We start from the raw sequence: 19201 nt of genomic DNA, 5'->3' as shown, positions 1-19201 counted from the left end.
TAAAAGTTATTTTTCTATACTGATACTTTAGGAACATTATCAGCTTTATAGCAACAATTTGTCCTGAAGCTTTCTGGCAGTAGATTGAAAACGTGAATTCAAACCCAGTCCATTGTAATTCTCTCTAGCTAATTCTCTTGGGTGTTTCAAAAGGCTTATTCCTTTAACATATCCCTTTGTCACAGAAACTTTCATCAAAAAGTTCTTTTTCATGCGTGTCTACTTTGGCATTTCTAAAAATCAAAACGTTCTATTTAAACAATTTAAAAGACAATATTAATGTTCATGCGAGGAAGGAAATATGCATTTTCAGAATGCCTGAATGATATTAAACGTTCAGGCTGGGTTTCACTTGCTTGGCAGTGATGGAACAATCCGTAGAATCAACCTACCATAAAAATAAAGGTTTCTATTTGCTTCCTGCTCAGCTGTACTGGAAGTTACATAAACATGACAGTTTTTCTATTAAAATTCCTTGAACTGAGAAATAGATTGCTTGCATCCACAGTGGGGGGGGGGGGGGGGGGGAAGACAACCAGAAATAAGACATCTCTCAGAAATTCTAACATGAAATAGGACTAACACTTCTGCTTGAGCTGATAGTATAATGGCCAAGGAGTGTAGGTAATTGTTCAAGCATTTGTGTTAGTGGCAAAGACATGAGAAGCCAAATTTTGAATTCTGGCATTTTGCGGCAATATGTGTAATTATACTTTAGTTGTGATTACTTTAAGGTATTTTATCAATCAATCTCATCAATGGGGATAGAACACATATAAACATTTTTGTAGTTGCCAGCAGAAAGCTGCAACATGGTGAGTTTGGGTCTAGCCTTTCTACCAAGTTTTACCCAAGTATTTATGAAAAAATATGCACCATTTAAACTGCAAGCACGTGTACAATCTAATTAGATTTAAGAAAATTGCTCACTCGCTCAAATTTTTAGAGTGAACTGTGAAATTTTTCCAGGATTGAGATGGCATACAGATTTCCAATAACTGCACTTGCAGTAGTAATTACCCCTACAGCAAGTAAGATAGGTAGGGAATTTTACAGAAGCATAATGCAGGGAAAATGAGATTGTTCCCTTTCAATAGCTAATTTGGATTGTGTGATCTACTAATCTTGTCTAAGGGAAGAGGACTTTACCCCTAATCTATGGGGTACACTTAGAACACTAGACTTTTACAGAGAAAGAAACTGAAATTCAAAACTTGTCTACTTGGTTTACATCAGTGGTTTGCCATGATAGCTGTGTGGTGCAAATGTACACTATTTGCCAACAGTTCCCTGAAACGGAAATAGTTACAACCTTTGGGCCAAAATAGGTTATTCCATTTGAGAAAATCATTTAAACTATGCTATCAAAGGAACACTGCATCTCCACAGAGAAACTCTGTCAGTAGATTCTACAAGTATAGGCATACCAGAAAAGCCTTTTAAAGTATGGACAAGCTTGTCATTAAAGCTGACTTCTAACTTGAGTAAATCCCTCCATTGTGAAATCTTCTCTTCCTTTACAAAATTCCCTTGCTCTGCTTCCAGATATGAGCTCATGAAGTTGACTTAGTCAATTTAATTCTAGGTTGAAAATTTCTCTGATTATTACTAACGAACTTCCTTAATTCCCAAACCAGGGCAAGGAAATACTCTGCTGAGAATGTAGCATCTTTGAGTTCTCTCTGTGCCCTTCATCCTGATCCAGATATTGTAAAGCTGTAGCCATATATTTTCAGAATCTTTCAAAAAACAAGTCATGTCATATTTCTTGTATTCTTGTTCAGACTTCTTCCTGAAAACAATCCTGACTTTTTCAATCTGCACTGTTACTCAGGTAATGAGATATTTCAAGGGTCTCTTCAATATAGGTACATATTTTAATATTCAAATGAAATGTGAAGATGCATTCTCTGGGTCACCATTTCTTGCCAGTTCAATTTCTCAAACAATCAGTTGAAAGTGACCCCCTATTTTGTCATGATTCAACTGAAATCAATGTCCAAGCTCCCACCAACCTTTCAGTGAGAATGGATGGATGGGTTGTTCACATTTCATTTATAAGATAAGAATGGTAAAGGAAAAATCCACATTGGCTAAGTGTGGATGTAGTATTGTTTATTGTAGTGATACAAATGTATACTATAACAACATCAAGACATTTCATAAACAGCTATGAAATAAGAATATTATATCCAGTATGTAACATCTCCATTGGATATTATATCCAATGATGATATTATCACTAAGGTAAACAAATAAATGCAACTGGACACATTAACCATTGCAACAGACAAATAATCAGGTGTGTTCCTTGTGTTTATCCACTAGATCTGTATCTAGGTGTAAAATATACCAAGATAAAAGAAAATTATTCTGCCATCCTAGATCAATAGCACACGATAAAGCATGTAAGGTTATTCCTTTATGAACTAGCATGAGTTTATAAGTACATATATGAGAAGCAATCCACAAAGCCTTAATGGGTTTGGGTGTTTTGCTCTCCAAAATAGCCCCTAGTGGTATAAAGAACAGCTATCACAGCAAATGATTATATTATAACCAAGTCTATCATATCAGCTTTTGCTGCTATTTAATGCTGATTTTCCATTCTCCAAAAAGATTGCCTGAAACATTTCCATTCACCTCTCCCACAGTACAGCAACAATCCATAATATACTCCACCACTTGCAAACTAACTAAAAGCAACTGAAAGGACTATTTCTGACTATATCTTTTAATTCATGCCTTTCATACATGATTTATTGTAAACCTTTTTAGTCTTTTCCTTGTTATCTGACAAGTAGAAAATCCTGTCTCATATTTTAACAAAAAAATTTAACCAGCAGCTACCTCCTGTTACCATGTCACCATGCCACTAGAAAGATCACATCACACTTAATTAAAATGTTGTGGCTACTCTTGTTCACAGGGATCTGCAAAATGTATCCCATAGTTGCAAGGTCACCGATGTTTACAGATTTTCTCATGATTGTCTGACAGGAAAACATCATTCTTAACTTGTGCTGTCAACCATCTTTACAGCAACTAACCAGTCTACAATAAACTTTGACTCCTGCTAAAGAGTCTATTAACAAAAAGTAAGCTCTGCTACAAATGTCCTGTTCTCCAGCCATGTTCCTGGGAATAAAACCATGGAAAAAATATCAAAGTACAATATGTAGTATAATTAAAACTGATTTTTGATCTCTTGACTCTTAACATCAGGCATTTCATCCTGTCTCTGAACCACTTGGCATTTGATCCTGCAAAACCTCTTTTGCACATGGTGAAGCACAGAACACTATTGTTTGTTGGTCACTAAGAGAATGCAAAATTTTCAGAACAAATTCATCTCCAACAGAGTCCCTGAGAGATTTATGAGTAAAGCATATTAATAGTAGGAAATATACTCAAACACTGAGGCATCAGAAACTTCTCAAAGAAAACACACATCGAAGAAAGACTGTACAAAAGACAAAATTCATTAAATCGTTTCTATTTCTGTCCTGAATCACTTAGGCATAGACACTGCAGTTCAGAGGTAAGAGATGCTTAAGTTCTCTGAAACAAAACAAGAAATAGACATTTGTTTCCTGGTGCACCTAGATATGTCTAACAGAAAGCTGGCTAAGCATTATTAGCACTATTCTGTCTTAGTACATTAATTAAGCCTCTTAATCATAGTCAAGCCCTATCTTTAGCCTATTAATGCTACCTTACTGTTGACTATGCTGCTGGGAACTTCCTAAGACTTCTGCCAGAGTTTTGTTTCAATTACCCTTTATGCAGAGTTCTGATTTGACTTTCCTTTAGAAAGAATGTCACTTTCTTCTGCATGTCTTGTAGTGTTACAAAGACAATTGTTCTGTCTCTCTTCGTTCCATTCCCACCTCGAGTGGCCTCGATTCTGTAAGGCATTCTCTTCTTAGCAGGTGAACCCTAATGAAACTATTTTATAGACAACATGTAAGGAAACGAACTATCAAACTAGGCATCTCCATCTCATCAAAGCCATGTATGCTTTGATTTGACCTCTTGTGCTTTATGTTTCTCTTTTATCTTACTACTTTAACTGAAATCTCCTCTGTCTTTTTTTAATCTTGCTACTTCATCTTTTCCTCAGTATATTCCACTATCTTAATAGACCTCCTTGTACCTAGTGCTCTATAACTTTTAGAAGATTTTTTTACTTACCAGTTTTATGTAGTATCATGAATATATTTTACTTGACGGCTATTTATTTGTGAGACAGCTTGTCAGATACTTTGCATTCATCCATATATGGAAAATGCTTTTCAAGTATTATATTTTAAATATTATACTTGATCATACTTCTTGGGCTAAGTATTAAAATTGATGCATTTAAATTCACTGGTCGAGCATTTCAGAAATCAATGCACGGTATCATCTGAATTCATATCAAATGTCTATAAGAGACTGTCCCAATTATTGTGACTCTTCAGAGCAGTACTTCAAAAATATGATGCTTCCCCACAATATCCATGTGAAAGGCAAAAAGCTCAAACACTTTTAAAAACCCTCACTAACAACTTGAAACATTTGGTTTTGTTACAAATTCTGAGGGATAATTATAGTTGATTGTTTATTCTTTCTCTAATCTCTCCATCTATTATTCATAGTGAGGATTTGGTAGAGCTGGTCAAGAGAATGAGAAAAAGCAAAAGGATTTAGGTGGGCAGTTGAAAATAAATGAGACAGAAATGTTTTAATACAAGTTGTCAATTCAATTTGTTGTCTAAAACCTCAATGAAAGTATTTCAGTGATCTTGCAAAGGTATTGTGATACTTCACAGGGGGTTCTGTGCCTCTGACTACCTCTTCCAGATGCATATACCCTTGTCTTTAAATGAAATTACATCACATCAGTATGAAATTTTTATAGCTGAGGCTAATCATGAAAGAGAAATTCTGACTAGAAGATTCGTTTTGCTAAAGAAAAAAAAGCCACTTGAATTATAGCTCCTACCGGGAAAAGAATTACATTTCTGCACAGTTCTTCATTGAGAATTGAAAATTTTCATGGAAAACAAACAATACTCAAAAATATTTTGGTAGATATATTATAAGTAACCCTAAACATAAATGTATGATTCACTTCATCCACTAATTTAGTTTCTGGACAGAGAGATGTTCCATAACACTGTTGATATGTTTTGGCCTGCAATACCTTTTCCCAAACAGCAATATACAAATTCTCCTATCCCCTAGAACTAAAAAGAAAAAAACAAAACTAATTAACAAACCAAACATCACTGAAAAGCCACTAAGATAAAATTCCAAAAAGAATTAATCAAATCTTCACAGAATTTAGACTTTCTTATGTTAATGAAACATATAATTCAAAACTTGGTGGAAATTACTTATTCATATTCTCCCTTTGTCATATTTCCTGTGTAATATGCCTAATATCAATAGCACAAGAAAAAACAAGTCTGGGAAACTGCTTGAGCCCTGTCTCATGCACTTCAAATTCATTGCAGCACATATACCAGGACTCTGCTACAGAATAGTCCTGTGGTTACCATCATTGATCTTGCATGAGTTTTTAGCATAAAGAATTGCTTGTCCTTATTTCTACAGAGTTTGAAAATGAAGCTCTTTCAGTCTTTGAAAATACCTCTGGACATGTTAATGTTAGGTACCAATTATTTGTACAGCTTCCTTTTTAATAATAAGAGCTTTAATTCCCCCATGACATATCATACTAATCTATTCCCAAACTACCAGGACATTCAAAGAGCAACAGGTCAACCCTTATGCAGGAAGCAGGTTTTCCAGCTTATTAAATTATACTGATAAATCAATTTTAGTACATGCTCTGTATCATGCAACCTGCCTCACTGCCTCAGCCCCAGATTACGTGTTATAATAATACCTGGGGCAGTCAGACTTGATGTGCTTTTCTTTTTTGAATGATGTGGTGTCCTGTTCAGACTGCCTCAGCACCGGCGTCATGTACAAAAGACCTGAATTTATTTAATAAATGCTTTATGCTCACTGAAAATTATGTACTTGTATATTGGAAGAATTGTGTTTGAGGAAGGGCAAGCCATTTCCTCTTCCAAAACACCAGAGGAGTGTTTTTAAGATAAGTCATACCAGAACTTAGTAATTTATATGTTTCATTTCCATAATGCAAATAGTAACCACCACTGCATATGCTAATTGTTCTAAAATGATGAATGAATACTTTTCAGTTAACCTAGCATAATAAAAACCACAACAATTTTTATTGCTAATCTTTTAATATGGAAGTGGTCAGTAGAATATGCATTATTTAATTGATATAGTGGGACTATAAACAATTGCATCATACCTGTTTTATAACTTTTCAAAACATTCCCTTTGGCAAAAATTGCATAAATAATGCAAAATCCATTTTTACATTTTTGGAATTCTAATGGTATATTATCATAAGGAATGGCACTGCAGAAGCCAGTGCAGTTTTGAGCTAGGAGTGCTGTAATTCATACTGACAGCTGTCACTGCTCCTTTCCACTTAGGTGGGTCTAATGAGCCCACTGTCATGAGAGATTGCTATTTGTTTCAGAGCTGGGACTTCACATCAGGAGAAAGCAAGTTAGCTGCTAGTTATAATCTGACACTCACACAAGCTACCAAAATGGCAAAAGTCAACTCAGTGCTGAAATCGACTCTGGCTAATGACAACACCATCCTCTTGCATTTCAATAAGCAAAGCCACAGCAAAGGACACATCCACAGCCCAAACCAGCCAGCCCAGATTTCCACATATCAGATTCCCAGATGGCTTTTGCTGGATCCCACACGGAGCAGTAAACCCAGAAGCCCCTTTCCCCATGCCTGCCCTCATACACAGGGAAAGTTTTATCACAGTAAGGCATCTCTGTTTACACAGTGAAAGTTTTGAGGCACTGTCATCCAAAATTGAGAACAAACATCAAACAGAATTATGGAAACATCAAGGATGCTTTTGAACAGACTATGGTGGATTTCTAACAATTTCTATTACTTTTTGTGTAAGTAAAAGGCATACTATGTTGTAAACACTAAATCCATGAAAAGATTGAATCAATTCAAAAAACATTGGACACCTACTGTTTAGGTATTAGATTATTTGTAAGATCTCCAAATAAATTTGAGGGGAACGTGCATTGTTAACTGACTATTCTTCATGCCACTTCATAAAATGCTTTTAATGTGTGACTTCTTGTCAAATAATTTTCATCACTTCTCAGTCATGCACTTTTCTTAAGACTTAAATAGATATTTTTGAGTTCCTCTTCCTTAATTTCCATTCACTGACAAAACAAAGATGTGAATTTTTTGTCTCATCTCTGCACATTATCACTAGCATTGCACAAAAAAAAGGTTCTTCTTTTGACATTGCTTCTCTATAAATGGATTAAATGAGCTGTGAATATCAGCATTTAACCAATAAAAAGAGATCTTTATTTATTTAGAATGTATCAAATCTGCTTCATCTAAAAGTCTAATTGAAAAGGCTATTCAGGTCAGCTGTGATATTAGAAGACAACTGAATCACATTTAATGCTGCTTAAAGGATGTGAATGGGCTGAAAGAAAAATTAAACCATGGCCATTAAAATTTAATTTGACTTAGTGAAGCCATTAACATTTTGGTTTTATGCAGTGGCAAGCATTCTAAAAATATTTCCATATAATTTAGAAACCTACAAGTGCCAAATGGCTGACCCTTACATAGCAAAAATGATTGAAAGTGACCTTACTGGGCAAATCAGGGAAAAAAAGGAGAAAAATTGGTCAAATACCATTATTAGCTGTCATTCTGTTCTTCCTTCAGATATAAACTGTCTTCTAGTAATTGCTCACTTTGTTTTTCATTTAACATTCAATTCATTTGAATATCAAATGAACATGAAATGAAGACGTGGAAAGAAATAATCTATTTTTCAGACAATGCCTTGTCTTACTTCTAGTAGTATACCTGCAGTATGCTGCTTTGTCACCACAAGTTTGCCTTTGCAGTTTGAAAATGCCACTCCAATATTACTTATACACTGTAATGACAAATATTTCTAACAGCACAAAGCATCCATCAATGCAGTAACTTAAAAAAAATCGCACCAGTTTCAAATGAAAAATTCGTCTAGATTAAAATGATAACAAATCTGATCATGTATCATAACTAAAACTTCAGACAGACTGTGTGACAAGGAAATAGAAACCCCTTGTTTTTGTTTTCAGTCTCATTTTTTTCCAATTAAGTTAAAAAAAAAAAAAAGAAAACACCAATACAAGAGACTTTAACAGTCCCAAAATAATACAATCTGAGATTTCATATCTTGCTTTATAACATTATTTGAATTGCTCTGGTTTACTTACTAGCAGTCACCATCAGAGTTGATAGGAAACAGAAAACACTACACGCTGTAAGGGCTCTTACAAATGCATTCCAGAAGGTACAGAGTGATCACAGAAACTGTCACAGCAAGGCAGGGATTTTTCTGGCTCTACACACAGAGTGTAAAACTTCTGGCTTTGCAGAAATCAGCCACCTCCATTCCACTTGAACTAGTTTTAGAGATAAGAGAGATACGTGACTAAACAGCATCCTTCTAACCAGCTAAAATATCTGTGAAACTAGGAACGAGTCAAGTAATGTAGGGCAGGTAAAAAGCTCTGAATCAACAAGGTTTTGAAAGACTTTTAAAGTATATGCTCTGCTGTGTACTCAATTTTATTAAGTTCATGGGTTCTTACAAAGTTCTTTTAGTCTATGACTCCCAAATACCTTATTCATCAGTTTCTACTTCATGATTCATTGTGGCTAATAATAGATTAAATGACTGGAAAAATAATCAAAGCTCTAATGACAAAAGGAAGTATCTGAATTACTCCAATAGATTATCTTTTAAATTGACTTGGATAGCCATTAATTTGATTTTCTCCTTTCCCAACTTAATTTTTAATGGATTACAAAAAATTAAAAGCAGAAACTTGTGATGATCCCTGTCCTTTCACAGTTGCGATGCTTCTAACTCCTGCCAGAGAATATTTTTACTTGCAGGGTATCAATATCTCAAGTTCAAACATTTCTAATCTTAGGGAGTTTGGGAAGGCAAAGCTATTTTACTAAGCTTTAAAACCACCCAGATCAGATTAGAACATCTCCAGGTTAAAACTCTCATCCAAACTAGGCTATAGTTTATCTACAGTTTATCAGAGGAAAGGCTGTGCTCATGAATGATAGCCAAGCAGTCTCTCCAGTCTGTTGCTGGAATAATTGCTAGACTATTCCAGGATCTGCTTAAATTTGAGTGTGTGCAAACTACCATATCAGCCTGAATATTCAGCAAGCAGCTTGCCTCACAGCTCCTTTATAGCAGATTTCTCCCTGGGAAAAAAAAAAACTTAAATACCAGCATATAAAAAAATATACTTCTCTTAACATCAGTAGAAAAAAAGTGAGCAGAAATTACAATTTGGACTTGAGTACCTGGATAGGGTTTATATCTTTCCTTACCACAGTTTGTGCTTTGGAGTAAAAAAAGACTGTACCTAAGAATAGTGTAAATGTAAAGGTACACTGTAACAACAGAATGTAAGTAGAATAAGCAATCTCTGCTTAGGAGTTTGCCTAAAAACTTAATGCAAGAATCTTTTCCAAAATTGCTAAAAAACTAGTTCTATTAGTTTAGCAAGTAAGTTCAACACTATTTTAATCCTAGATCTGAGGAGAAAGAAAATTATTTGTATAATAGGACTTCAAATATATTTACTCTGAGAACCTAAAACAAATTTGGTGTTATGCCAGGCATTCTAACCTCATTGCAGAACATCTACAGCCTCCAAAAGAATACTCTTATTAGAAATATCCAATATCAAAAGGTCAAATAGAGCTTTTTATCAGGATCAGAACTTGTGATCAGTTCTATGATTTATCAAGAAGTTCAGCCAGAAACCACATGACAAGCTCGATTAAATAAACCACAAAGTCTTGCATATATTCTGAAGTTAGGAAAGCATAATATGCTTCAGACATTCAATCTCACAGTCTCTCCTTTATGAGCATGTGCCACCACAGTTAGATAAATGTGATTCCCCATGCCATATAGAAGTCTCATTTCTGAAACGAAGGCGCCACAATAACCTTGGTTATTTATCACTGCATGAACCTGCAAAAATAATCTCTCAGAGTGTTTCTTTGTCTCAGCTATTTCATCTTATCTCCAAGATTGAAAGAAGAGTTATCTTTAAATTATTTTCTTGGTACAGTACAGGAAAGACCAGAATCTTGTCCCGTGTCATTACTTTATGCATTCCTTTGCCTTGTAGGAAATGTCACTGCACACAGGAAAAGAATTTTTTTGCATTGTAATATACAAAAGTATGGCAGTGGTGCCTGACAGAGTCACTCTGTCCTTTGCTCTCTTCATTGCTTTTCTGTTAACAATTCTTATCGACAAATTTTACAGAGTATCAAATCTTCATTTCTGAAAGATAATATAAAATTCAAGCAAAGAGATAGTGATCTACACTCAGGTTCATGTTAGAACAGAATTAACAATAAGAGACTGGGAAAAATCTTCCCTGAAGACTGATACAGCATGGAAAAATTAACCTCCCACAAAGATAAAATAAAGACAAGATACACTAGTTATTCTTCATGATGCAATGCCCAATGAACAATTCCTTAGGAACTGCAATATGAAAAGTTACCTAAAACAAAGCCTCTCCTTAATCTACTTTGCTTTCTCTAAAGGCTAAAGTAGGAGAAACCAATAAAAGCATGTCTAAGTAAATATTTGAGGAAGTGAGAAGTGAAATCATAATACTAAGAGGATTTCTAAATAATTCTCAAAAAACTAAGTGCCTATTGATGATATAGTAACCATGTCCTCAAAGCATAGAGACGCAATTCTGCTGCTGCAGAGCTAACCACAACTATGTTGCATACAACACCATAAAATTGAACCCTAATTTGTAAATAATTTGTGAATCATATGGACAGAACACACAGAAAATCATTCTGAAAATTCAGTTCTTATATATATATATAATATTCTTATTATTGTATGTAATTCTTATTCTGAACTTCTCCAGCCAAATTTGAAAGTTGTGGTTATATGTATTGAGATATGAATAACCAGCAAAGACAGTGAAACCATAAACTACATATAGGATATACTGCTTTCTCCAAGCATTTTTGCTCTTATGAAATCCTTAATTTAGATCACATCATGGGGCAAAATCAAGTATCAGCAGCTAAATCAAGTTAGCTAAAACCCAGGATCTTACAGCATATCATGATAATGCTTGAGTGCACGGCAACCTCTTCTTAAAATTCCTCTGAAACCATATACTAATATGGAACTACAGGAAAAAGGGGAAAATCCCTCCAGTTTCACTGCCATGAAACTAACTGTGAAGTTATTTTTCTACTTCTCATTACTAAGGACCCTACAACTATGCTAATATTACTATTAATGGCATTAACATACTGCTAACAGGAATAAAATTTTCTGTAACATGCAGTGATATACACAAAATGAGATAATGCCATTACTACAGAAATCTCCTTAATTCTCTTCATGGAATAAAATTACTCTTCTAATATCCACAGAAAAAATGTCATCAGGTCCACAGTTTAACTCATTTAAAAATTGTAACACACATTAGTCTGAACTACACTCCTGCCTTGGATATACCTGGGACAGGTGCATAACTAATCAGGGATGTTGCTTATTAGAATAAGGGGTTTCTCCTCCCCATCCCAGGGCCTCTGCTTACGTAGGAAGGGAAACTTCACCCCCAGTGGTTTTTGTAACTTATGAGGTGCTGTCCCTCACCTCAGAATTTGTCTTACTAACTTAAATCTCAAGATAAGAAAGGCTGAAAATAATACTATGTCAATTCAGACTTTGCATGGCAAATTCAGGCTTTCTAATAACGTTGTCCATGGTGTGATTTATATTGCACCATCAGCATCTCTGATTCTTCCTTCTCTGCAGTCACCCTCCCCGACACCTTCCCTGAACAATGAAATACATTCCACACCATGTGGGTGTGATTCATTTTATAACTACAATTGCTCTATTTCTGTATTTCCATGCATTTCAGTGTCACAATTTCTGTTTCAAAATGACCCAGATAAGCACTGGAAAAGGTTGAAAGAAAAAGAAAAAGCTCTCCCAACATCTCAATTGAAACTACATTCACTGAAACCCAAGGAATGTTTTACAGGTTAGCCAAGTGTTCCTGTAGGAAAGCAGCAAGCGATAAACTTATCTAGATACCATTAATTTCTGCTCCTGAATTATTTCAAATTAGAAAGATATGAAGGGTTGCCATCATGACTCTTTTATTTTTAAAGACTAGAAAAAGAAGCCATACAAAAGACCAGAGGTGAAAGATGAACCAATCCAAAGAAAAGTCCATGAACAAGTTCACTGGGATTTAAAATAAAACAGAACAAAATCTATTAATTACTTTACCTTTATACTATGCTTCTTAATTCTGATTAAAATAATCACTACATCATCTGATTTCTTGACATGTCAGGAATTTAAAAGAAAATATCTAGTAACACAATAAATATATCCATCCATGTGTATATGTAACAGATTTGGGGAAAAAAAAAAGAACTTTCATCCCTACTTTCATCTTTCATTTCTATTGAATCTCCAAAACTGTGGGTCTCTATGGAAGTTCTGTTTGCTGTAATTCATCCAGTTATCCTGCATGGTAAGATTTATGAAACTCATGACTTTCAACTCTCCAATCAAAAATCTGGAGGGAAACAATCAACTGTTCATTTTTTCCAAGTTATGAAACAGGAATACAAAGCAAGGCCAATCTGGATCCTGGGGAATCAGTGTGTCATTCAGACCATCATGAGTTATTTTTCCTCTTATGTTAGCCGTGTACAAGGTGTAGTATGAGGAAATTGTTTAAATGATACAACTTGGCTATTTTATCAAATTAGTTATATAATTATGAAAGGAACAAAAAATAATTTGATAATTGAAAATTGTGAGATACTTAGCTTACACAAACTTCTCACTGAAGAGCATTGCCACTACATGCAAAAGGCAAAAAAGAACAGACATAGTCAATACTATTGCAACTCAGCAATTAAAATATAGGTAAGAGAAAGAGGTATCTCAATCCATCAAGTTATCTGAAAATCCTACACTGCAGCATTTATTTTCCATGGGCTGGCAAAATATCATTTAGGACTGACATTGAAACTTATAGTTCAATATATTCCTGGACATTTAAAGGCATGTAATTAGTATACAGAATTACCCACTAGTAGACATCAATAGATACTTAAAGAATTTCTCTTCGGCCTTGATACATCTATTTAGAGATAAAAAAGCTTATTCTTAATAAAAAAGAGACTATCATATCTTCCCACAATAACAAGCAAGACAAAAGGCATATATATGATTTGTGAGATTTAAACTTTGCACCCTATGCTACCAACAAAGCTCACAAATACATTACATAGAAGAAACTGGGACTTTTCAGTAAACAACCTGTAAGGTTCTGACCCATCGAGGCATGTGTTAATCAGTTACATCCAAGTTACAAAGAGCACAAGGTGTCTGACTGATGTGTGTCAGTGGGGACAGACTCTTAAACAGACTCCCCTAAACAGAGACTCTTAAGAGAGACATCCATCACATGTCTCTTAAACAAACACTCAACGATGTCACTCGAGGTTTTGAACATAAAATTTTATCTTGTTCTTAAACTTCTGGTCAAGGTTCCTACTTAAGCCTAATGCTTTTTATTGGCCACACAGTTTTATAGAAATTATGTAGCTGGAGGCTACTAACATTCCTACAATAAAAATGGGATACACATGGAATAATTATAAATATCATGAAAAGGGACAAAGATAATAAAAACATTCAGGACAATCACTGTACTGTAGAAATTATAAATTACATAAGGCCTTCATTTGGTACAGGACTAAGACCTATCTAGGCTTACAATATTAAAATACACAGGTGATACATTAATTATTAATATTCTTCTGTCTTCTGCTTTTATATCTGTTTTAGGTGCATAAGAGTCAGAGAATTGTATTTTGAGTTCTACCAGAATAAATATTTTTGAAAGCTACTTTTATATTTAAAATTTAGTCAAAATTTTAAAAAGTAACAAATTCAGCAGCAAGAGCTAGCCCTGACTACATTTTTTTAGTTTAAGGGTGTAACATGTAGAACAATTAGGGCATAATGGGGATGAGAATAGAGCAAGGAAAGCAGAATTCCTGAAGACTATTCCCAGTCTCAGTACTGTGTTGTATGGCTGTAAGAAAGCTCTCAAGCAACTGCTGAAAGCATAAATTGTTCTGAACAATAGCTTTGGGTTTGGTTTTGCAGAGCAAGACCAAAATTATTTGTAAGAAAAATCAACCAGGAATGGAATTCTGAAATCATCCCATCTATACAGCTGTTAGTATATATTTCATTTAGTCAGTGCTTTATAGTCATTTTAGTAACTGTTTATTCTAAGTATACTTCTAACACTACAAACCCTCCCTCAGCACATTTCAAACTCGTGTGACTAAAATCTCCTTAAACCATCCCCCCCAAAAAAACCAAACCAAGACTGCCTTAAGCCTATTGTATCTTTTCTTCAAGCATGGCCTCACAACAGTCTTGGCCTTGGGGATTCAGATCCAGTAAAACTAACCACCTACAGCAACAGAACACAGGAACCTGGGACTGCCATGGAATTCCTCTCATGTTTGAAAGATACAAACAAGCCAACTAACAAACCCACACAAAAATGTTGAAAATGAACTCTGATACTTTCCCACAAAACTTCTTTGATTTTTCCAAGACACAAACACAATCTCTTTTTTATGCACCTGCATAAAACAGCCAAGTGACCTCATTTTTTTTTCACTCACCTCCTGAAACCACCAGTTATGGTAACTAAAGCATCTGGTAGAAATGTACACACAGTATTCTTGACAATCAAGCTTACTGCATCTGCTTCTGCCTTAGACACACAGCTAACAAGGTCCTCATAGTAGAGAAACCCTGGAAATCAAAGGGAAAAAGTGCTGATCACTTCACAGAAATACTAAAATCTACACAGCATTATTCAAGGCCCAAATCACAGGTGGTATGGGTACAAGGGATCACAGGCAGCCTCTTTCTTACCTCATCTTTGTCCTTAGAGTTGATACATATTCTTGTCATTATAATTTGTCATGTAATTTGTCAACACAGCAGTCACAATAATTGCTCCACTTTCGTAGGACCTGAATATTTATAAATTACTCTAACTTCCCTACCAGCTCCCATCAATGGCATTTTTGGATGTACTGTTTCAAAAGGCAGTCTTCCCAAAATAATGGTGTTCTACACAAGTATAGAGCTCAGAAATATGTGAAATATCCCAGCTATCTTATTTCTGATCACAGGGCTCGTGTCAAAAGAGCCCAGTATGGCAGCTTGCTTCATATTTGAATATGACATGTAAAAGAAAAAGGGACAAAGGAGCATGAATATAAGAAAGCTGATCCAAAGGATTCTGAGGTGATGTAAAGCACATGAATTTAATGCAAAAATAAAATTATGTTATTTTAGTGTCATATTACAGAATACGTCTTCCTTAATGTAATTAATTCTTAATTTATTTAGGGAAACACTGTGTATACACAAAATATGTGTAGAAGCAATGTTATTCATGTGACCATGTTTAACACTTTAAAGCTAAGATGTGCTAGGATTATAGAAAAAATTTTATAACAACAACAATTATAACAATTTTATTACAAGTCTAGATGTATCAGTAAAGTAGGGCTGCCTTAAGGGAGACAGATCTCCTCTGAAAAGTGGTTCTGGGCTTTCCCAATTTTGTAATTTTTTCACAACCTGTGCAGTAATGAACCATTAATAGTTTTGTGTATAAGAGATTTCATTTGGTGTCTGTGCAAGCAATTTTAAAATATGCATATTCCTATGTTTTGAATACACCATTTTTAATTAGGAGCTCAGCTGGTCCAAATATTTTCACCTAATAATTCAGTATTCACAAGACTGCAGCAAGAAACAGATGTATAAATGAGCTTTGCCTTCCCCTGCGATTCTGTTACCTAGTTCATAGAGCACTGAGATACAAGTTTTTATGACACTTTCACCTTACCTGCTTTCTGCATTTTTGACAGCTTCAGGGTTTTGTCAGCTTTTACCTCTTCCACAGTCCGCAAACCCATTCTGTACCATTTCTCAGATGTCTTCACTCCCACTCCAAAGACTGAAGTAAATTGCTAAGGTCAGTAGAAAAACATTTCAGTGCTGTTTTCTAAAGCAGCAGTAAATTAATAATAAGGAGGTAACAAGAAGGCTTCACAAGGAAAGCAATGGGTAGAGTCATTGAAGATAAATAGTGGGATACAAGCATACAAATTCAGCTTCCCTTCTTTGCATGACTACATTGAACAGAGGACTGGTTTTATACATGGACAGTTCTCATTAACATGAGATCTAAACAAAAATACAGTAGTAGTCCCAGCACCTTAATTTACTAAAATGTACACTTTTAACTTAGATTTGAAATAAGGATAGCAATTTTTATTTCTACTCCATTTCTCAATAGAAATGGAAACAGCAACATTTGGTAGCTTGATTCCTTGGCACTGACCTGATAGAATAAGAGATGTCACAAAATTATCTTGATAATTTGACTGACATTATGGCTTTGTGCAATATGCACTACCAGCTCTCAAAACAAAAAAAAAGCAAAATAACAAAAAACAAAACAAACAAACAAACAAACAAAAAAAAAAAAAAAAAAAAAAAAAAAGAAAAACAATCAAACAAACAAACCACCCCCCCAAATAAAAAACAACACCCCCCCCAAAAAAAACCCGAAAAGCTGACACACAAAAAAACAACCTAAAACACCCCAAAATCTACCAGTCCACCAGAAATGTTTGTGTGGTCATATGCCATCTATTACAAACTACATCTATTATTGACTTATAACCCATGAAAGGATGTAAAGCAAAAATGTCACAGTTGTAAGCATCATTCAGTGGATCGATATCTCAGATAACACTGATATGAAAGCAAGAGGGGGAACTTCCATGCCTGCCTAAAAGCACCTTCTTTATATTCAGTTTGTCAATACTGTAGCTCTCTGTGCTTTCTTTGTACTTTTATGGAATTCGATGAGTAGCTGTGTTAGACATGAATAACTGCTCTTTTCCATTGAATCTGCAACCTCTGAATTCCAAGCATGCTAGCTTTGTGTTTTTGTGAAGATATTAATTTCTTGGAAATAATTAAGATTAAAAAGAGAAAAATTAAAATAATGGATAATATTAAGTAGGAATTGCCCTACATTTTGAATATAATGGGTGAAACTACCTACTCTTTGTCTGGATCCTGTGAGCTTATAAAAGGATATAATTTTTTAAATACTTAGATTGTTATCTTTTAATGTTTTTGCTAATACTGAAATATTTTCAAAAGGGTCTATTACTGGGTTTTAAATGATTCTCGGAGACTAATTAACACTGAGACAAAGAACTAAAGAAAAAGGATTCTATGCACTCAAATTTTTAGGGGAAAAAAAACAAAAGTGTGGGTTTTCTTTCTTTCTGTACTAAGATCCATTGTTATTTAGCATATTTATAGATGCTACAGATGCTGCCAGCAGTGCAGCACAATTAAAAGGGAGCCCATTTCTTCAGTGTGGGGACACTGCTTCTTAAATGGTGAAAAGAATTACACAAACTCACTCTCTGCAGCTCCCTCTTCTGTAAGGAGCCCAACTGAGCCTGTCAATTCAAGCCCCTACCTCTAAAACATTGACTATGATTTAATTCAGTCATTTGATAACCATGGTCCTGGGGCCAGGATAAACAAAGCAGCAGGCACCAAGACTATGCTAAACAGTAAAATCTAAGAATTCACCAATATGAGATTCTTCTTAGAATCTCATTAAAAAATTGGTGGAAACAACCGGTTACAACTAATTTAGACAAAATGTTGAGATGTATGCTCAGCTAAGAAGAGAGCCACCTAAGTTTGTTGCAATTTTGTATGTGAAACAAAGCATAAAGCATATTTGAGATAATTTGTCTCCTGATAGGCTTTATTCTAATCTCCAAGAGATTTTCTTAAACCTTGAAGTGTAAGATTTAATAGCTGTTCCTCAATCATGCTGTAATGCAATCATGCATTAATAAGCAAGTTTTCTTGAATCCTGCCATACATGTGAATCCTCATGTCTTTTTGAATATTGCTAGAGATGGCACCAACAACTCTCTCTGAAATCCTTCCATACCTCTACTGTAGGTCAGAGAGAATGGAAGAGCCTTTGGATAGTAAAAGAGTGTGATGCCAGGGAGAATTAAATAGTCCCACTTGTCTTACTCCATTTTAATTTTTCTGAAGACAGCAGGTACTTACAGAGATCAAAAATGCAGATAAAACTGAAGAAAAAAGTTTGTTCATCTTACAAGTTTCCAAAGGAGAATTCAATAAATATTTTAATAACGGGAACTGCAGTATTTATGTGGTTTAGATTCCCAGCAACTATGAAGTTGTGAGACTCTACAATCTGCCTAAGGAAGAAATATTTCCAGTCCTCCTGCCTCACACACAAGAGTATTATAATAGATCTGAGTCATCTTCGTCACTTGGTATTTTCTTAATTCCAGAATAAAATGAAGTAGCACTAAAGTGATCAACAGCTGGGGCAGAAATAAACCAAACATCACATTAAACTTACAGCAAAGAGTAAGTTGCATTACATTACTTAAGACCAACTATGTATACATCACATTAATTAAAAATAGAAAGTTATTTCACATTGTTGCTTATCACTGTTGCTCAATTTCCTTTTCTTTTTATTCAAGACTTGTCTTTCTTTGTAATTGATATTGGTTGTCCCTTTATAATAAAATTGATGGTTTTGTTCAAGTTCTACTAAAGGGAGGGAAATTTTGAGCAACAAAACTCAAAGGATTTACCTTAAATGCCTTGTATCGCTCATCATTTAACACTTCTTTAACTCTAGAACTCTCTCCTTCTTCAATAATCTCCTAAACAAAGAAAAATATTACTTATAAAAAAAATTAAAAATCAATTGTAAGACCTTACCACAATTATGAAATTTAGTGAAATAATCTAAAATCAAGTTGCATCAATCTTTATCAATCAATAAAGAGAACCCCTAGC

At 34.6% G+C, this 19201-nt stretch overlaps 1 protein-coding gene across 3 annotated transcripts in view; it reads right to left on the bottom strand.

Annotated features, from left to right (window-relative positions):
- DNTT (DNA nucleotidylexotransferase) overlaps positions 1–19201 on the bottom strand; it is a 133006-nt gene that overhangs the window by 42442 nt on the left and 71363 nt on the right. For all 3 annotated transcript variants that reach the window (XM_088169170.1, XM_014875349.2, XM_014875346.2), the window contains 3 exons: positions 18994–19065; positions 16158–16281; positions 14914–15046 (listed from right to left, as the gene is read on the bottom strand). In XM_088169170.1, the coding sequence (XP_088025296.1) occupies positions 14914–15046; positions 16158–16281; positions 18994–19065 (329 nt within the window). The remainder of the gene's footprint in view (positions 1–14913; positions 15047–16157; positions 16282–18993; positions 19066–19201) is intronic.

Source organism: Sturnus vulgaris, chromosome 8, assembly GCF_052056855.1.
Source record: "Sturnus vulgaris isolate bStuVul1 chromosome 8, bStuVul1.hap1, whole genome shotgun sequence".
Lineage (NCBI taxonomy): Eukaryota > Metazoa > Chordata > Aves > Passeriformes > Sturnidae > Sturnus > Sturnus vulgaris.
This window is presented reverse-complemented; position numbering and strand designations above follow the sequence as displayed.